The 21351-nt window shown below is 37.7% G+C and overlaps 2 protein-coding genes and 1 long non-coding RNA gene across 4 annotated transcripts in view; 2 read left to right on the top strand and 1 right to left on the bottom strand.

The window, feature by feature from the left end:
* The window catches only part of chd1l (chromodomain helicase DNA binding protein 1-like), a 21850-nt gene extending 14710 nt beyond the window's left edge, over nucleotides 1–7140 (top strand). Inside the window, exons 15-25 of the mRNA XM_066664374.1 lie at nucleotides 635–815; nucleotides 897–1042; nucleotides 2146–2309; nucleotides 2809–3017; nucleotides 3145–3243; nucleotides 3341–3411; nucleotides 3643–3757; nucleotides 4561–4669; nucleotides 5146–5446; nucleotides 6632–6709; nucleotides 6825–7140. Coding sequence (XP_066520471.1) covers nucleotides 635–815; nucleotides 897–1042; nucleotides 2146–2309; nucleotides 2809–3017; nucleotides 3145–3243; nucleotides 3341–3411; nucleotides 3643–3757; nucleotides 4561–4669; nucleotides 5146–5446; nucleotides 6632–6709; nucleotides 6825–6956 — 1605 coding nt within the window. The 3' untranslated portion in view covers nucleotides 6957–7140. The remainder of the gene's footprint in view (nucleotides 1–634; nucleotides 816–896; nucleotides 1043–2145; nucleotides 2310–2808; nucleotides 3018–3144; nucleotides 3244–3340; nucleotides 3412–3642; nucleotides 3758–4560; nucleotides 4670–5145; nucleotides 5447–6631; nucleotides 6710–6824) is intronic.
* LOC136691684 (uncharacterized) lies at nucleotides 4961–7896 on the bottom strand. The gene is made up of 3 exons (XR_010801891.1): nucleotides 7769–7896; nucleotides 6674–6732; nucleotides 4961–5391 (listed from the first exon to the last, which is right to left on the bottom strand). It is a non-coding gene; the product is annotated as an uncharacterized lncRNA (long non-coding RNA).
* traf3ip2l (TRAF3 interacting protein 2-like) lies at nucleotides 7361–21351 on the top strand. 2 transcript variants are annotated; one of them, XM_066664376.1, is made up of 11 exons: nucleotides 7361–7958; nucleotides 8419–8472; nucleotides 10562–10662; nucleotides 11396–12061; nucleotides 15374–15416; nucleotides 15538–15602; nucleotides 18176–18273; nucleotides 18529–18597; nucleotides 18944–19057; nucleotides 19150–19224; nucleotides 20422–21351. In XM_066664376.1, exons 4-11 carry the CDS (start codon nucleotides 11431–11433, stop codon nucleotides 20566–20568), a joined length of 1242 nt encoding a protein of 413 aa, XP_066520473.1. In that variant the 5' UTR covers nucleotides 7361–7958; nucleotides 8419–8472; nucleotides 10562–10662; nucleotides 11396–11430; the 3' UTR covers nucleotides 20569–21351. The 2 variants fall into 2 exon arrangements, with proteins under 2 accessions (XP_066520473.1, XP_066520472.1); XM_066664375.1 differs by lacking the exon at nucleotides 8419–8472.

The raw sequence follows: 21351 nt of genomic DNA, 5'->3' as shown, positions 1-21351 counted from the left end.
TTTTATGACCAGCACATAAGCAGTGCTGCTGGAGAAACTGATTCTGTGCAGTATTGTCAGAAATGACTGGATGTTGGATCAAAAAATGGATCAAAATATGCTGCTGAACATCCAGCTGTTCATATTATTATAGCCCTTATTTGAATGGTCCAAAGGTGTTGAACAAAACGGTCACCAAGTTTTCTCTTTACTATCCAGTGTACAGTTGGTCACATCTTTTGTGTGAGATGCAATAGACAACTTCTGCAGTTATGCAGGAGGAAGACCGGGTGATAGTAACATTTCAAGGTTTGCATACATAGATGATGAAGGAACTCTGTCAGTGTTTGTTAGTGTTCTTCTCAACCCAGCAGTGATACTGATAGAAGAAACTTTTCATTGTTGCTTTGCCTAAAACATGTTTGCTAGTGCTACATCCACAACATAAGTATTAATATAAATGCTAAACAACTGAAGATATGTGGACAGCAGTGGTCAGTTTCTTCTTACTGATTTACGGGGTAGAGGGCTTCTGTAATATTTTACAGAAGATAGCTAAAGGGGCTAAAGATAGCAATTGTAAACCTATTTGTACCTATGATATGTGCTGACAAAATATTAAATGCCAACACAGTATATATTCCTTTATCTGTAGCTGAGTGAAATTCTGAAATTTGGAGTGGATAAGCTGCTAGCGACCGAGGAGAGTTCAATACTGGATGTGGACCTTAAGCTGATACTGGGTCCTTCTCAGCAAGGGCATTGGCTGGCAGATAATGAACAAGTTAAGCCCACAAATGAGGATGAAGCTGAGGATGAAGTGGAGAAAGGGCAGGGTAGGAACATTTCATTCATATTATAGGGTTTTTTTAATTATTATTATTATATCAGATTTCATATATTCTCTTCCTCCCTAGATCATATGTACTACTTTGAAGGGAAAGACTACTCCAAAGACCCAAGTATAGAGGACCAGAAAACATTTGAGCTTCTTATAAAGGAACAGTTGAAGCAGTTAGAGGATGCTGGGAAAGAGGGTCGGACACTACGCCACAAAACAGGAGTAAGTTATTTTGAGTCACTGGTTGTGGAAATGAATAAACTGAGAGACAATGTTCCATATTTATACTTGGCTCCCATACTTTCATGTAGTCTTAGTAAATTTAAATACTCTGGTTTTTCTGTACATCTCTTGTAACGTTATAAAAAATTTACATTAAACATGCTCAACTAACAATTTGGGCTAAAATATCCAAAAAACACCATATGCTTGCATTTTTTTCTCAATGAGATCATATCAAATTTGATATCGTCTGTTTCTTGTATTTACTGTGAGCTGCTCAGAGTGAAAATTGTAAACACTATATTCTATTGAAAACAGATCTGCACTGAAATGAATGACATGCTTTTTCTTCTCAGAACAGACAAATTGTTTTTGTTTCATTTCCTTGTATCTATTTATTGTTTTATTCTCAGATATTTACTGGAAAAATATCATAGCTTGTGTAGGCAATAGAGTTTTTCTCAGTTCTTCTTCCTTCTTTCTTTCTTTATTGTTCTTACATTCTCTCATTTTCATTTCCTGGAAATGGTGTGTAGATTATATATCTATCAGGCAATCCATTTAAATTTATTTGTATACATTTTTTAGCAGCTTTACAAAAGTCCAGTAGCAGTATTCATGCTTCGGCTTTCTGTTGTATTTTATTATTTTTTTTTTTTTATTAAAATGCAATGAATATTTGACTTTATTACACATTATATACAGGATAAATATGTATATTAGAATTAAACTAGTGAATAAAAAGGACATATAAACAAAGACAAATTAAATCTATGCTTTGTGGTGTCTAAGAATACAATCAAATATTTTTATAGCGGAATCTGTTGGGGTTTTTTTGTCATTAAAGCAAATATGGGTATTTACAAATATGCTAACACTGCCAATTTCTTTCATCTTAATGTCATTTAAACCATGATCCAACAGATATTAAGAACATGTACATTCTTTATTGTGACTTGCCAGGGACATTGGTAAACTTACTGCAGCAGGAGGTGGTAAAGGTTGATGTACAGATATCAGGATTAAAAAATATTTTATATAATGCAACAAGACAAAAACAAAAATTGCTTGGCACATTATCTAACATTCATTTGGGTTTGTAGATTGTTTTGTCTGGGCCCTTGGCAACCCCAGTGAAAAGAAAGAGGCCTCTGACGGAGTCTGAGTTGGAGGAGAGACGTCAGAAGAGACAGGAAGTGGCTGCTAAGAGAGCCAAGCTACAGGAAGAGAAGAGGAGACAACGGGATGAACAAAAATACAAGAAGAAGTAAGACACAGATTGCCCTGGTTAGAGAAGTATTTTGCTCAAACAATTGTGAGTATTTAGCAAGTGACAAATGCAGTTGTAATAACAGGTGAGTTAAGATTAAATTAGGTCATGACTGTAGAAATAAAACTGAGTGGATTTTACTGGCCAGATTATCCCTAAAACACTGTGATATAGACATAGAAGTCAGGGAATAAGGCGTGAACGTTTTTAGAATTCACCACCTTTTTATAATAATGAACCTGAAGTGAAAATATATAATAAGTTAAGAGGCAAGAGATTCAGGTTGGTGTTTTACCTAAAGTTGAGTTATTTCATAACTAATTAATGCTGGTGTCCTTAGTGTATTTGGGCATAGAATACCTTTAATCTTTTAACTCCTTATGCTCTCCTAGCTAACAGTCAAAAATAACTCAACAAGTCACATCAGAGCAAAAAGAAAGTAATTTAACATGTATTACAATTTCAGACTTCAAAATGTAATCTGTATCATTGGCAGGATGGCATGGTGGGCTTCATGTGGGTATAAGTCCTTGTGCTTGCCCTCTGCTGATAGCGAGGGTGAGGATGTAGATGAAGACGAAGATGAAGGTGATGACAGCAGTGTGCACTCTACAGATTCTGACCACACAGTCATTCATTATGTACTGGGTGATGTTACCCACCCTCAGGCTGACATGGAAGATGCAATTGTTGTCCACTGTGTTGGTATGTACAAGCATTCATCTGATAGATAATGTCTAAATAGATTAGTATTGACCGTTGGAATTTTATCATTGTATTTTCATTAGATGCATATTTTCAATATGAAATTGATGTGCATGTTTGTTTCCAGATGACTCTGGACGGTGGGGCCGAGGTGGACTGTTCACAGCCTTGCAGGTTCGAACTGATGAAGCAAAGAAACATTATGAACTGGCAGGAGATATGGAAGGTGGGAAATTGTTCATTAATCAGTTTAAGGTCTGCACTTCCATAGCGAGTGTTTTGTACTTGCTTTTCTAATTTACATATCATTTGCTCTATTTTAGACTTAGCTCTTGGGAACGTGCTGCTTTTTCCAATTGATGACAAACAATCAAGACTGAGTGGGCGAGACCATGTAAGTCAGTCTCACAACACTCTTATCAATCACATCTTTTCTTTTATGTCCCCCTTGTTTCTGATGTAATTATTTTCTACTTAGTTACTCACTGTGTTGCTGTGATGTGCTGTTATTTTTACCCATCCTTGGTTTTTTTACACCGTAAAATGTTCATCTGTCATGGTGTCCTCAACATAGTCCCAACAGATTTATATCGGTTGTTTACTCTGTCTTTTTCTGTTGCTGTAGCTGGCACTAATTGTTGCCCAGCAGAGAGATAAAGCCAACAACCTATCAGGCATTCTCCTCACTGCCTTGGAGGAGGGCCTCAAGAAGATCTACAGGGCTGCCAAGCAAAACAAAGGTAAACAACATTTGCTATAGTTAGTTTACTACCAGGGTATTCATCATATGCCAGAATTAGTAACAAGAGTGAGGGTGTAAATGCTGATGATTAAAAAGATGTAAGTTTAATAAGACAGGGGAAAAATAGATTTTGTACAGATAAGGAATTTCCTGTGAACTTAAGATCTGCAGTTTGTGAGCTAAATTTGCTAATGCCATAATTAGATTGAATGATAACACAAGAAAATCAATCAGCTCTTGCTGAACTGTGATCAGTAAAATGTAAATTAGTGACCCGGTAGTAGTCCAAGCACTGAATTGTAATATTTTTTTTGCCATTTATTATTAAAAATGTTTATAAAATGTTTCTTTTAAATTTTAACTGAGAACAGCATGAAGCTACCATAGTCTAGGAGAAAAATAAGATAAAACAAAAAGCTTTCATATGGGGATAAGTGTATTGAAAACCTTAGTTATTATAGTTTCCAAGCTGTTTATTTTAGCTGGCCTAGAAAATGTCTACATGTAAATAAAATTAATATCAAGAGCTTTTTAGGAAAAGCACTAAGGCAAAGTAACATGAGTAAAATCTTTATTAGTAAAAAGGGGTAGAGGCTTTCTAATTTGACATTCTAGGGCATCACGTATTTGTGATAGCCTGAGTGCAGTTTTGGAAGTGATGTAATTTTTTAAATTTAGTATGAAATAACTCATTTCTCTGTGAATGTGGAGCCTTGCATGGTTACACCGCATATTTGAATTATTTCCTTTTTCTTGTTTGTGTAATTTCATGCACAATTATTTGTCATTCTTCACCACCAGCAAGTGTCCACCTTCCACGAATTGGCCACTCTACGAGAGGCTTCAACTGGTACGGCACTGAAAGATTGATCCGTAAACACCTGGCCTCCCGAGGCATCCCTACGTTCATGTATCCTTTCAGGGGTCTGTAAATGTATTGGAAGAACATTTACTCTTCTCTTTTTTTTCTGTTAATGATTTGCATGCCTCTGTGTCAGGACTGCAGCATACGCATATTTCTTTTCCTACTTATTGAACAAAACATTTTGAATTAGCCTGTATCTTATTTCACAATGAGGCAAAGCTATAGATATAAAAGAGTAAGTTGTTATTGCATTTTAAAACACAAAGACACTTATCCTATCACTTTTTTTTTATTAATGTCCCAATATATAAACACTACAAATATTGCAGTATTGTAAAACACAGACATTACTCTGCTGGTAGCAATAACTTTTTTTTCTAATTTAATTACACACAAATGAACAAATCTTCAGCTGTAGATTGGTGAATTGTTCTCCTATTTCCATGTGTTGGTGAAAATCATAATCAAAGTCCAAAGTTTGAGACGAAAAGTTGTGTGACCATACTTAACCTGACTAATAGATACTACTACAAGCAAACTGCATCATATTCCTATCTGAAGACCTCTTCCTCAAGCACCACAGGTCCATCTACATCTCACACAGCATCAAAGCCTCTAGCTTCAACTTCTCAAGGTTCTTCTTTATCCCTCAGTCCTTCTGATTCTGGTGAGGAGCCAGAAGAGTGTCAAAAGGGTCCCAGCACTTCAGCCCAGTGTGAAAAAACTTCTGGCCTTGCTGATTTCATGAGAGGTGTCCATGTTTACTTCTACAATATGGGTGCCACAGAGAAAAAGAAACTCACACGCTACCTTGTGACATATCCTTTCATCTTGATTCTTTGTTTTTCTGTAATAATACTTTGTTTCTTTGTAAATCAGTCTCATTTTTTTCTTTTTTATACATATACATATATATTGAGAAATCTCAGATGAAGCACACCACAGGCCCATGCCTGTTTATAAAAACAACAACATCATGACACGCCCTTATTAATTACGAGCAGAATAGCAGGATACTTTCACTTTGTCACATGAGAACAGTCTGTACAATCTCTGCATAACTTACCAGAACAGTTCAATCAATCAGCTAGTTTGCTTTCAGTCTCTGAGCAGAAAAAGTGCAGGAGGTTGCAAATTTACAGTTTTAGAAATCCTTTGACTCTGTTTGTTTACACCTTGCTATAACCTGTGTCATATCCTGATAATATCTCACTATACTTTAGACTGGTTCCCATTTACATTTTTCACTAAAATTGCCAATTGTGGCCAGATCTGATTTTATTTTTGTGACTAAAGATAATAACACTTTCTGTTTTTCTTCCACAAATCTACTGCAAAAATGATTTCTCACCTGTTACATCTACTAAAAAACATGCTGTCAGACACTGGAACAAACAGTACACTGAATTGTTTTATAATCCATCTGAATATATATTACTGTTTTGAACTTCCACCACTCAAGACACTACACTCAGCTAAAGAACATATTATAATATAATATGTCCATATCTGACTTCCCAACATGAACAGATAACATTTATGTATTTTTATTTCCACATCAACACAGATCATTTCATGTCATGAGGTTCTAGCTGTGCACAAACATAACAGATAGCAATGAATGGATGTCCCAGATGTAGCACACCTGCAGTTCTTCTATGGCCCACATTTGGCCTTGAATGAGGTATTGACTCAGGGAGAGTCTGGCTACCTCAGGTGTGTTGTGGAACAAATCTGGGCCAAATTGATATTTGGCTCATGGCTGGCCCACACAACATGGCCCACATCTGGCACACACTTTCCTGTAAGTGCCAAAAGTAAGACAGATCTGGCCCATCTGTGTCTACTAACTCAAAGAGTATCCAGGTATTGTTTCTGCCAGAGTAGCACACCTGGTTCAGTCAGTGTGAGCAAAATAAATCTGAAGACAGCTGGTAAAAAGCATGCAGACATTTACACAACATAATTAGCTATTTCAGATATTTTCCTTAATTTTTTCGTACATATGATGGTGATGAAGAAGACATTATGAGTTCACATGTTACTCACATTGTCGCAGAAGTGGAAAGTCCAGTTCACACACAGGTACTTCAAACAAAGCTTCCAGCCTGGACTCACAAGATGACAAATTTAATCTTTCAAGTTTGTGATAAACAGCGGTGGTGCACTGCTGATTCATTTTTGTTTTCTCTCGTTTTAGGAATTGCAGGACTTTATGACTGAATATCCTCAGGCAATACTTGTGAAGAAGAAATGGCTAGAGTCTTGCTTTTCAAACCAAAGAAAAGTCAATGTTTCCAAATACATCCATCATTTGAAATCAGATGTATAGGTTTACCCATGAATTTCCCTACTTTCTCAAGTACAAAGCAGATGATTTGCTACTTTAATGACTGTGCTGGCTTTTTATGACTTGTGAAAATAAAATCACATTTAGTTGAATGGGATATATCACTGTATTTCTTATTCATTTTCATTATTAGGTCTTTCTCCAGTGTAGAATCATCAGCATATCTACATATATCCTATATTTGCTGCTACGCTTGTTGCCATGAGGTTATAGTAGATGTGCTCAGCAGGGTTTGGACTTTCAGAGACAACAGTTACAGAGAAAGAAGAAATGTTTAACCTTTTTCTCCTTCCTGACTTGTGGTAACTTCTAACGTCAGAGCTGTCACCCAGACATGCTAATGCGCAGCAGCAGTTTTAATCCTGCCATTTCACTACCATTGATTTTACAGCTGCGGCATTTTCTCTCCAAATCTGGTGCTCAGTATAGATAGTGAACATAGATTTCAATGTTTCTCATCCTACCTTAGGTCGGCTTCAATTCATACGATCTGAAAGGTGTCAACCCTTCTGATGTGTAATAGAGAGACTAAAAAAGTGTGGGCCTCGGGGTGTGTAGTGCTTCTTAACCGGCGCTGCCTTTCAAAAGCTTTTCAACGCAGCTGCCACTCGTGTTTTGTGTGTTGCTGTGAAGCACCTGAAGTAAAACCTTTAGAAAAACCAATCACTGCGTGCGAGACGGTGTAACTGTTTGAGTGAAAGTCTAGAAAACGCCCTGAACTGTACTCGTAGTCCTGCTACTGGGGACTTTTTTGTAGAGAAGTAGGCGGTCCGGCCCACAGAGAGAGCACTTACTGAAAGCACAAAGCACTGAAACTCCAGTCGAACGGCTGAGACTCTGTGCACCTGTGGAGTTCAGCTTCGCTTTAAAAACACCGACCTCTAGCCTCGGCTCGGTCACTATTCATATCCTTTTCGAAGACAGATGTAGGAAACTCACTGAACATTTCCTTCGCTGATGTAACTGTTAACGAACTGAACTGAGGTAAGTTGGTTCGTCCGTTAAAGTTCACTCCCGCCTGTATTCCTTTAAACACGAGTCTCTGACGCCAAAGAGTGCAGAGAGAAATAGCCGTTTACGTCTTTGTGGCCACACACAATTACTTTGTTTTTTAAATAAAAAGACACCCCTAAGTTTTCTAGTCCAAGTGCTCGGTAGAATAGAATGCTAGATAAATGTTAACCAAATGCCTGTTGTTATTTCTTGGCCATATGTGTTACGTTCTTTTCTCTTAATATATTTATTTATTGGTTGGTGTTTTTTTCTCACCGCGACCCTGAAATGGATTAAGTAGAAAAGATGGCGTTGATTGTGGCTTTTTCTGCCTCACAATCCAACACATTAGGTGATACTGAGGGGTTGGCTCGAGGATGGTCAGTCCGTTTATTCTGACGTCGTGTGTATTGCATGTGTTACTTAAGGTTCATTTCTTATTTATCACTAGATCTGCTCGTCTGTCACCCCGTGCATATTATCAGGAGTCCTGTTGTCTCAATTGGTAAATATCTCCTTAAAAATAATCTCCTGACAGTTGGATTGCATACTAAATGTACATTTTGTCTGCAATTTAAAGGGCAGGATTCTTTGACGTTTGCACAGTAAATCCTTTTTTTCTGAACTTACATTTGTGCCCTGATTTAAATAGAGCTCAGTTAAAAGTGCGCTGTTAAACTAAAATGTTTTTAGGCTTTTGGGTCTTGATGTCAGGAAGTTGTGTCATGTGTGGAAATCCCAGTGATGGCCGATGGTTTGGTTTGGTTTGTTTTTTCCTGTTTGCTTGTTGATTTATTCATTTTTTTCCCCCCTCCAGGAACAGCTTATTTTAATTGTTAGTATATAGCACATACATTTGTGTGTAAACACACTTTGCTGGGGAAAAAAGAATTAAAGCACTCTCTGGTGAAACTTTATTTATTAATATATTTATTTTGATATCCATGTTGTGTTCTTATACGCCTGAAGGCATTATTATGAATGAAATAAGTAGTCCCAACACAGCTGAACATTTCTGCACTAAAACTGTGATGTACCAGAAAAGCCTCAAACTGACAAATTCCGACAGCCAGGGTTGCTTAAGTCATAACTAAAGAATGAATTCCATCAATTTAGCAGTGGTGGAGGGGTGAATGGAGATAGAGGTATGGACTAATTACATGTTCTTTTATCTTCACATATTGAGCGATGACGAAGGTTTAGAGATATCTAAAACACTCTGCTCTGAACTTATGTATCGAAAGGCTGTAAAACCCTTTGGGTACTTGAATAGTAAAGTTGGCTTTAGTTGTGGCTCCTACTGTAGCTGTGTTTTATTGCTCTGCTTCTGTGGTTGACACTTTTATAATGTCACAGCCAGGTTCCCACAAAATCAGCATAGTTTCCCCTGCTAGAGAACTGACTTAATACACCACAAACAGAGCTCAAGAGCGAGGGAAACCCCCCCCAGTAATTCTGACTTATCAGATTGATCTCAGTAGAAGGATGATTTCTTTTCTCTACTTTCTCTTTTTGGGGAAAAATGTTAAAGCTTTAATTACATAGATTCTGATTGTAATGAATGCTATTTTTTTGTGCTGCAAGTTAATTTTGATTGTTATATCCTTTAATCATATGAAACACATTTGTGAACAATATGCACATTTCGTTTGGGAATCAGGAGTGCCCTCCAACCCACAAACTGTAAAATAAAACAAGACATTTAGAAGAATTCAGATAAAGTTGTCTGAGTGTCCCCAGTTACAGTCATGGACCCATGTTTATGTGAGCGTGCAAAGAAGTTGAAAAGAGCAAAACACTATGAGCACAGAGAAATAAGTATGCGTAGGGCAAAATAAGAACAGAGAATAAAGAGAACATGGCTAAAATCCTTCTCAATTATGGGCTCTCACACTTCACTGAGCTGTGGCTCATTCTCATTTAAAGGAACAATAGCTGAAACCAGTCATTCTGAACACAGCTTTATAAATGTTGTAAGAATGGTACTATGTTGTTTTGTCTTTTTGGTATTTTGAACAAAGCATGTTGCAGACACATGACGCCCAGTGAGCTGTGTTGACCTTTGGGGAAGGTGTATAATATTTTCACTGTCTGAATTAAAACATCTTTCTCTGTTTTTAGTTTACAGTGTCATTTGGACAAAGCAGCTGTCTTTCACACTGTGTGAACATTTTATGATGAATGGACCAATAGAAATGTGACAAAATTATTGGAATAAAATAATTCACATTGACATCCATTGAAAGTTATGAAGGTTTTTTCTTCTTCTGTAAAGCTACTATTTTGGAAACACATGTTTTAATTGGACAGTGACAATACGTCCTCTTTTAATGTGATTGTTTAATTAAAGGTAGGCATTTGTACAACAGATAATGAAACATATATTTGGTTAGATGAGTGTGTTAAGAACACAGCGATTCATCTTAATACTAGCTTTTATTGAGTATATGCTTTTTATAAGAATGCGTACTTTTCACACTTATAAATTGTCAAAGTGCTATTCTTTACAAATATAAAAGCCAATTCTGCAATAATGGTGAAGAACAGTGGTAGTTATGTGCTGGATTTAATATATCTTGCTCTTTTACATGCAGGTCTGTGTACCTTCAATGGGATCTTGAGATGGCATCAGTTCTTTTGTAGCTGAAACACTAATGTTGCACAGTCTGCACTGCTTACCCACGTCACAATACAGGTACAATCCACTGATTTATTTTAGCCACAAATCAGCTTGTTTTTTTCACCATAGTTGATTCAAATTATTGCCCTTCATTTTCACAGTAGTATTGCTGTGTATGTTAAGAAGCTTTTGAAATGCATTTTTGATAAAATACATCATTCATTCATTCAAGGTCTGTAAGCACTATTCCAAATCAGGGTCACGGCGCGTCCAAAGCCTACCCGGAATCACTGGGCGCAAGGCAGGAACATACCCTGGAGGGGTCTCCATGACGTTGTAGGGCGACACACACACTCAAGTGTCCATAGGTGTGACACCTGCGAAGGACTTGTGCCCCCTCCAGGGTGTGATTCCATCTTGCACCCAGTGATTCTGGGTGGGCTCCGGACACGCCGCGACCCTGAACAGGATAAGCAGTTACAGATAATGAGAGAATGAATTTTCTCCTAAATGTATATTAATTGTTCAGTGACATTTCATTATTGGTACTTTGAAAAGTTATAGTGGCTGGCTACTTTGGCTACCCATCTCTTGCATAAACCACAGGCTAGCTTTCACTTTCTCAGCTTGGTGGCAGTGTGTGTTAGATATAAACCTGGAATGCACAAAGGCTTAATCGACAGAGAAGATTGGGTTTAAGAACATTTCATTACAAGTCCCAGTGGCTTCCGCTGTAGTGAATGTTTTTTCAATTGCATTGATTGTACTGAGAGCACTTCCCAACCTGTCAGCTGTAATTTTTTTGTAGTCATTCAGATTCACAGACGAGAACTTCTATGAGCTATGAGTAAAATCATTATTGAGGACATCCATCCAGGCGCAGGTGCTGTTCCTGAAGCTTGTGTTGTTAGACCTCATGTAGAACCCCAGCCTTCACCTGCTGACCTCATGTTGTCTAGCAACGGATCTTCTCGAAGCAGACCAGTGACTTTCTTCAGCAGCATGTGCAGTGACTCTCATTCTAGCTACAGTCCCTATCAGCCTCCCCTGGGTCTGCCTGCAGGCTACAGCCCTCCAGCACCTTTTCCCAGCCAGACGGAGGGCTGTTTCAGTACATTTGAGCCCAACAAAGAGGACTGGCTCCTGCCAGGCTCATACAACAGCCTGGGGAGGGGATTCTCCAATGGCAGCCATCCGTCTTGTGTAGTATCTGGAGATTTCTGTGGTTATCAGAGTGAGGCCTCTGCTTCCCACTCTCTGCTGGATGGACACAGTCCAGGTGGGAACAGTCTTGAACAGCCACGCTCTCTGCACTCCATCCCCACAGCATTAGCCCAGCAAAGCTACTATCCGCCCCCATGCCCATGCCCTTCACACAGGCCTACCTGCTGCGGTCAGGGCCCACTGGACTCTTGCTGGGAGAATCAGAGGCTCCATCATGGGCTAGAGTACCACATGTCATTTTCATCTTCATGTAAGTACTGTCTCTCTGTCTGTATCTCTGTACATCCACTAGCTGTGCTGCATTATCTGAGGTGGTTATGGTTATATTTATACCTTTAAATCTAGCAGGAAACCAGAAAAAAATACATTATATTAAAAATCAAGCTAGAAAAAGCTATTTTCTGTTATTGTAATATCCACAAATTATGCAATAAATAAACAAGGTAAATCAGTCAGGACCAAATTTATTAATAACGTAGGATGAATAAAGAATCAACAAGCATGGGTAGGCATACCCCAGGAATATCCAGTCAGAATATCTGCTAATTCACTCGACACACCTGTGAATTTTTTATTTTTGTTATGGCAGCAGACATGCAGAAATTATTAATAATTATTGCACTATAGTTAAAAATAAATATAGAAATATGAATTAATTCATTCCTGTAACTACGTATCCAGTTCAAGGTCGTGGTGGGTCTGGAGCCTACCCAGAATCACTGGGCGCAAGGTGGGAACACACCCTGGAGGGGGCGCCAGCTCTTGACAGGGCAATACACAGACTCATACATTCACTCACACCTATGGACACTTTTGAGTCACCAATCCACCTACCAACATGTGTTTTGGACCGAGGGAGAAAACCCACACAGACACAGGAAGAACACACCAAGCCCCTCACAGACAGTCACTCAAAGCGGGGTTCAAACCCCCAACCCTCTCCCCAAAACTCTTTGATACAAGGAAGATATCAGTTTGCCCTTGCCTTTTACAAAGACCAAGTCAAGGATGGCAAAGGTAAAAGTGTGCTTTTAAGCCAAAATGACTTCTAAAAAAACACAGTAATGGTGGAGTTGAAATGACACACCCTTTATTGTGCCACCCCACCCCCGTTCAAAGACTGGCACGTTTTATTTTCTGTCCACCAAATTAACAAATGCCACTAAATGTGGGTAGTGTGTTTGAGATCATCATTTCAGCAGTCTATATTTAAAGACCTCTGTAAGCTTACATGTTAAATGCCTTTCTACACCTTTTCTGAATTCTTAATGCTGTTAATGAACCAACGCTCATCAACACCATTGTTAGGAAAAGTCTCTAGATTTTGACATTGGCTTATATATAAATTATAATCACCATCTGTTCAGTTAGGATGAGTATGAGTGCTGCAGTGTTTGTTAGCAGAACAGGTAAATACATGTCCTAAATTTGGGGTGGCCTATAAACCCTGGAAAGCAGTTACATGACGAAAAGTGTAAAGCAGTGTCGTTCATGGATGTTAGACATGGGTTATATAATTCTGTGTTTTTTAGCCATGGTTTTATAATTATACCTATATATTCTGAGGTATTATAGTATGATTATCAAAGTTTCTTCATTAATAAATACTGTTTAATTGTAGTGCACACTTTAGTTTGATTAAACCTTGATTAAAGTTGAGACATTTTAGAGAGACACTTTCACCTTTATACTGTTTATGGCTTGTGAAAATCCGATTTGGTAGGTTGTTAACTGTAACAGTTCAGGGGAGACCTTGGACAAGATGTTGGAACATTTCTGTGAGCATTTCATTGGCTTTAGGCACGAGTATTTTTGAGTTCAGGAATTGATATTGGATGATATCTTTTAAACTCAACAAACCACACTCCTGAAAAAGACAGTTCCACTGCCCCATAATACTGTGCTATGGGGCTTTATACCCCAGTACAGGGGTCAACAACCTTTACCACTCAAAGAGCCATTTGGACCCGTTTCGCACAGTAAAGAAAACACTGGAAGCCACAAAATCCTTTTGAAATTCTAAATGAAATAACACTGCATATAACAGGTTTTTTTTTTTTGCCTTTGTGCTATGTATAAACAAACTATACTGTGTTACGTTTATGAAATCAATGAACGACTGCAGGGAAAATGAAATAACATTTCTACATGCAACAAAACATTTTTAACTCCGAAAAAAAGACTTTGGGTTGAAGGTTAAGTAAAATACTCAATGTCTGTTTGAGTCCTTGTAGTAATGGAAAAAAATGCAGAACTTAAATTATCCACTGGCAGCAAAGAAAAATGCTGTCCTCTCTCTGTGTGCCGTCATTATTTTACTGGCGCTGTGCAGTCAGCTGTCAAAAAGTTCAAGAAACACTGGCAGGTGTCACACATTGGAAGTTGTGACGTGTATTAAGAGCGACAAAATATTTTAAATTTTAAATATTTTAGATGTTACAAGATCGCCATAATCTTCATAGAATTACATTTAGAAAATGAACGAACTAAAATAAATTGTAATTAAATACTCATTAATTATTTTCAAAAGCTGAGCCGCATCAGAGGAATCAAAGAGCTGCGGGTTGCCGACCCCTGCCCCAGTAGATATTGGCCATAATGACCTTAGGCTAACCTGCAGCTGCTCTAGAGCATCCCCTTTTATTCCATGTTTATAAAAGCTGTATGTGCACAATTGAACATGTGTCTCCACAATAGGTGAACCATATATTAGCTGGATTTACTCATTCTAAGGTGTGTCTATAAATGTTTGGTTCTTGTAGAGTAAACACCTTATCTGAACCTTTGTGCAGTTACCACTATGTTATTATGCCAAAAAGAGTTGATTTAATGCAGTTGATGAGAAAAGGAGCCTGTGGCCTTCAGAAAGGAGTGTCCTTTAAGCTTTTAGATAGAATATTTAACAAGTGGGGGCAGGAAATGTTTCAACTGATCTGATGCCAAACTTCATATCTGCACATCTCTGAAGTCTCCTGAGTTTGGCTTTGACTCAGTTTATCCCTGGATCTTCACAGTGACGTTACAACATATAAAATTCACTTTTTGCATATTTTTAGTTTTTCTATAAGTTAATATCTTCAGTGATATTAATGCACTGACACTGCATTCGTGTGTTTTATGTCTAGAACTATGTATTTGCAATGTTTAATATGTTATGCAACATTTGTAGAAATAAGGCTGCATAATAACCCAAAATCTGGTCAGTACTATGGACTGTGTAATTTTTATACTTGAATATTTTTGTTGTTTTCAAGTGCTCTGTAAATTATCTTCACAGTAATCTTAAGATGATACTGTAAATGTACAGAGAATTATAGCATACATTATCTGAATATTATTCAATATTTTATTTTAGCATGTCGATGATCTCTGGGAATGACGTCCAATGAGCGTTGACTTTTTGGACAAAGCACCCTGTTTTAACTGAAGCACTTTTATAGCAGCAAAGTAATGTTGTCAGCCAAATCATATATTACATGTCTGGTAATTATTTATAAAAGACTATGTTATTTCATTTCTGATTCTGTTTGTCTCTTTTTCTCTCTCGTTTTCTCTTTCCCAGGTCCCAAGAACCCCACACAGTCAGATCAAGAGCTAATTGAAAGGTAGTAGTATTTCTGGTTATGGCTATGTATCCTTGTCAGCAACAAATCTTATTCTGAGATCGCTGTCAAAGTGAAAATGTTTACTGGTTTATTGCTGTGATTGTGTTGAATGTGAATATAGATGCCTGTCTATTCAGCCTCAGCCAAAGAGTGTTCAAAGCACAGCACCCCTCTCTCTGGAGCAGAGTGAGTAATCTCAGGTTTTCTTTCTATAACTAGACTAATTTAAGATGTAAAAGTAATGTACAAATGGACATCATCAGTTCAAAACATTATTTTAAGCCTATACTGTACAAGTTATTGTCAAATAAATTTAACAGCAATTGTTATATAATCTTTTGAACAGTCATATATTATAGTTATACCATGAGAATCACAACTGGAGTATTTCACAATCATTATTATCTGCTTAAAATCCTTTCTATTTGAAGTGAATACACAATGCTAGTTAATGTCCAAGAACCAGTTGCACCAAAAGATTTCAGTTTAAATGCTTTTAACTGCTATAAATAAAACCATTTTTCCAGGATTTTATGTCTATTGCAATCAAAGATCAATCAAATTCTGCCTAACATTCAACTTCATACTGGCTTTCACCTAGCCATCAAACATAAGGCCAAGTTTTACAGAATATTCAGCCCATGAACAGTTGGTGAAAAAGTCATATTTATGACTTGAACATTGCAACTGACAATTAGATTTGATGCAGACATTTAATACATTTTATAAGTGCTTTTGCTGATGTAATATTTTAGTTTAGTATTTTTCAACCCACACTGATTGCAATTCTACAGACACTAAAGATCATTATATAAAATGATCCTGGTTCTTAGCAGGGTATGTTTGAACATCACTACTTTTGTGTGAATGAATCGAAGTGCTCTAAGGCAATTTAAAGTTTTGCTTTTTGAAACTTACATTTTTCTTCAATCCATGGTCAGTTAAATCTAGGTATGTAGAACGTGTGGATATCTAGTATGGAGTCAAAAAGATTTTGAGTTTGTAAAACAAAACTCACAATTGTAACAGAATTTAAATAGTAATTTAAATTCACAAATGTGTAAAAAAAAAAAAAGATTTGCATTTGTAATTCAAATTTTGTGAATGTGTGAATCAGTACCTTCTCAAATGGTTTAAAATGTGCAAGAGCAAACCTTTTTAAGGTTCCAAATGTGACAGTGGGAGTTTTTGGATGAGGTGGAAAAAATCCACACATTCGCCTTCTCTGCTGCGTGTGCGAATCTCTTTTTGCAGTCGCGGATTTAAGACCCTGTTTTGACGGCCAATTGATGGACCAATAGGAAAACTTTAGCTGGACCGATCAGACCACGAGGTTTGTTTAACCAATCAGAACACTGATTTGTTGCCCTCAACCATAGCGCTTTTCCACCAAAAGAACTCCGGTTCTTGAGCCGGTTCTGTTCCTGATTCTTGGAACCTTGGTTCTTTCCAGTGAACCGCCGCGTTTCTACACGTTTTGAGGGGAATCAGCAATACGTCATGAGCTGGGGAACGCTGTGCTCAAGTTCAGAGGCGTCCTGCTGACCTTGTGAACAGCGGAGAAATATAACCAAGAGCTCAGAGCTTCAAATACAGCGTTATCACCCAGTGGAGCTTGACAGGGTCATTTACAACGATTCATATAAATAACTAATAGAACAAAAACAGGAACACGCCCCGTTTTTATGTGTCTCTGGTGCAGTTAGGCACGATGCCATGGCGCATTGGTCAGAGCCGCGTTTCTCCACTGTCCGTAGAAATGCGGCGGTTCACTGAAAAAAGAACCAAGGTTCCAAGAATCAGGAACAGAACCGGCTCAAGAACCGGAGTTCATTTTGTGGAAAAGCGCTATGGCTGACAGCAACAAATCAGTGTTTTCCGATTGGTTAAACAAACCTCGTGGTCTGATCGGTCCAGCTAAAGTTTTCCTATTGGTCCATCAATTGGCCGTCAAAACAGGGTCTTAAACCCACAACTGCAAAATGAGATTCGCACACGCAGCAGAGAAGGCGAATGTGTGGATTTTTTCCACCTCATCCAAAAACTCCCACTGTCACATTTGGAACCTTAAAAAGGTTTGCTCTTGCACATTTTAAACCATTTGAGAAGGTACTGATTCACACATTCACAAAATTTGAATTACAAATGCAAATCTTTTTTTTTTTTACACATTTGTGAATTTAAATTACTATTATTATTGTTGTTGTTTTAAATTTGTGCATTCCAATACATTTGTGGATTTTAGTTTTATGTGTATGTAGTTGCTCAAACACAGTTGCAAAGTCTGTTACATTTGTGAGTATTGTTTTACAAACTCAAAATCTTTTTTGACCCTATTTTCACTCCATAATCTAGGGCTTACTTTATTCATTTTTAAATAAATGAGTTGGTATATAGTGTGTGTTCTCCTCATGTTTGTTGGGGTTTCTTCTGGGTGCCCCTGTTTTAGATTGAATAACTACATGCTGGTAGGTGGATTGGCTACAAAATTGTCCATAGATGTAAGTGTGTGATGCCCTGTAAATTCATTCATTACAGAAAATGAATGAATGAATGAATTTCTAGTGTTATATGATGATGCTAATATCATAAACTAAATTATGGAACATTCATGCCTGTGATTTAATGCAGTAGGATCTGTTGAGATTGATGACGGGGCATTAAGACCTGCAGACAATACAGATTAAAAACAAGCCATCTGCCTAAACAAGGTGAACGTATGTGTTTCATGACTCTTCTTCAACGGTCTCTTACTGCAGGGAAAGTGTTTGTCACTTACGAAGCAGACAGTGAAAAACATGTCAAGGAGGTCATAAATTTTGTCGCTCTACTCAGGCGCAATGGATTCTACACTCATGTAAGACAGAGAACAACTTTATACTTTACTCTGAAAGACTGACTAAGAAGCATGTTAAAAATTCTGGGTTGAGGAAACCTGATTTATACTTGGGGGCATACATTTTTAATAGGCCCAAAAATGTACACTGATAAGATTTGTATCAAACAATATCTGTGGACTAATAAATCATATTTTAATTGTTGAAAGAGTGAAAAATAATCTTGACTGGTGACTGTTGGTACCCAAACTGTGGTCTGTACTCTTTATTTGTAGATTGATATGTTTGAACAACAGTTTAGAAGCATAAGTAAGATTGACTTCATGGAGAGATACATTGCTGAGGTAAGACTTTTTTGTATTGTATTCCTCTAACAGGCTGTTGATAGGGAATGGGTTGCCTTTTATCATTGTCATGGCAACTCAATATTCAGCCAGTGTTGTAGTTGTGAGATATGTTAGGTTTCATTTGTCTAAATTAAACCCATATTATGTTTTAATATTAAAATTCTCACTATAGTAAAATGAATCTTCTTATGTGTAGTGGAAGCAATTGCATTTTGCAGACGGTAGTTTTATCTTCGTTTAAAAGGACACAAAATCAGGCACCATATCGCACAAGTTTTTCTGAAACCAAAATGTTTCTTATTCTTAGTAAAAGTCTCTCATGTTTAATTGCTTTTCCTTTCAGAAAGACTACCTGATCATAATCATCATCAGCCCAAAGTACTTTGAAATTGTGACCAATGCTTCGTTATGCATGGAAAATGATGAAACACTCAATACTGTCTATATACACAAGCAGGTTTGTATGTTTTCAAATGTTGTTCATCCTTATACACTTCTGAGCAGTTTCTGTGGAAAGTTTCATAGTCTTTACTCTGTTTTGCTTTTCAGTTACAGAATGAATTCATCCAGAACGGTTGCAAGAATTTCAGATTCATCCCTGTACTCTTTCCTGGGGCCAAGAAAGTAAGATTTCAAAGGCACTTTCTCCTAGCTTACACATTAACAAGAGTTTTCTGATTATAAAATGTGTTGTGTTCTAGTAATTAAAAAATGTACACTGATAAAACTCCAAGTTGATATAATGAAATCTAAATTACCCTCTTCATAAACAAACTAAAACCTCAGTCACCATTTACTCTGTCAACTCCAAAAAAATAAAATAAACCTTCACACTACTGTAGCATCAGACACTCAGAAATGAATTGCTGCTTCAGTCATCCTCAGTGGGTATTTTTTGTCACTGTCTTTTTATATGTGGTGGTTTTGTCAGTGCCAGTTTGGTTAACAGATTCTAGGTTCTTTCTAGTAGATTCAGTTTTTCCTCATAGGCTGTGTATTTTAATAGTTCCGTCATATATAAGTGATGGGATGGGATAAAATAAAAACTATTTATCATATTATTCTTGAATATTTTATGTATTTAGCTCCATATTTGATGCAGGTCTAGTCTGGTCCAGGTTTATTGAGTTTGTTTCCCCTTGCAAAAAAAAAGCTTTAGTCATAAAAAGTATTAAATATTACTTCAGCTCTGTCAGGGGATCCAGTTCTTACTCTCATGACTCCATAACACTGGTCAGGTCACTAAAAGATTTGTATTAATTACTGAACATATGATTTGAATAGGGGCGGCACGGTGGTGCAGCAGGTAGTGTCGCAGTCACAGAGCTCCAGGGGCCTGGAGGTTGTGGGTTCGATTCCCGCTCCGAGTGACTGTCTGTGAGGAGTTGGTGTGTTCTCCCCGTGTCCGCATGGGTTTCCTCCGGGTGCTCCGGTTTCCTCCCACAGTCCAAAAACACACGTTGCAGGTGGATTGGCGACTCGAAAGTGTCCGTAGGTGTGAGTGTGTGAGTGAATGTGTGTGAGTGTGTGTTGCCCTGTGAAGGACTGGCGCCCCCTCCAGGGTGTATTCCCGCCTTGCGCCCAATGATTCCAGGTAGGCTCTGGACCCCCCGCGACCCTAAATTGGATAAGCGGTTACAGATAATGGATGGATGGATGGATGATTTAAATAATTATGATGAGTATGTGAATAATGATGCTAGATTTGAGTATCAATGTTTATTTGGAGAATTTTGCTCTGTTACCAAATAGCATGAGGTGAAGTGTATTAGATTATATCACATTCGAGCTTTATTCTAACTTAACCTCTGTCTTCCTCAGTGCCACGTTCCCACATGGCTCCAAAACACACACATCTTCTCCTGGCCCAGGGACAGAGATGACATAGTTCGTCGGCTCATGCGAGTTGAAAAGTACAATCCTCCCCCCATAGGAGAGCTGCCCACAATTGTCTCCATCCCAATATAACGTGGATCTCCTTTATTCTGTGTGTGTGTGTAAGTGCTGAATCAAGGCCCTGTCTTGGACTGTTAAAACTGCGTGCTTGGCTGTTCAGAAGCTGCCTTTGTGCTAGTTAGGAGCTTCCATTTATTTCAAACAGAATCTGTTGTTACCTCTTGCCAGGGAACCTAAGCTTAAGGCTCAGTTTTGTGTGGTTACTCTCTCACATTCAGGTAAAAAGCACTAGATCAATAGAAGCAATAAGCAATGTAAGCCCAAAGCTCTTGGATCCAACTCCGAACTAAAGCTTTTTTGATGAATGTCCAGTTTGTATTCAGTGCAGTTTGTGAAAACCCAGGGCTGAGTATCCTGACACTGAAATACAATAAAGATTATCTTCCATTTCTTCATTCTGTCACTCTATTCCACCTCCTCTTTGATACCATCTTGTAATCTTCAGGCAGCCAATCAGCTAGACATGCAGAGATAATGACTGTGTCAGTTATGGGTTTCGGATTTTAAGCTGCTGCGCTCATGCTGTAAATATGAGGCATAAAAAAACAATGTCATTTTCCATAAATGGCTTGCCAGAAATTATATGAAACACAAAGCAGACTTAATTGACTGAACTGAAATAAAGAAAGCATTGTTTTATGTCTCTGACTCAAAGTGTAATCCAGTCCTGAAAGTCTGAAGCTTTTATCTGAGGGGAAAATATTTTCCTCAAACACTGCCAGAGTGCAACCTGTTTCTTCCACCTTGTTATATCTTGTTTTCATGCCGACATCACAGCAGACCAAATAAATTAAT

This window comes from Hoplias malabaricus, chromosome 3 (genome assembly GCF_029633855.1).
Source record: "Hoplias malabaricus isolate fHopMal1 chromosome 3, fHopMal1.hap1, whole genome shotgun sequence".
Lineage (NCBI taxonomy): Eukaryota > Metazoa > Chordata > Actinopteri > Characiformes > Erythrinidae > Hoplias > Hoplias malabaricus.
Note: the sequence above shows the minus strand (reverse complement) of the source record. Positions and strands in the feature narration are given on the sequence as shown.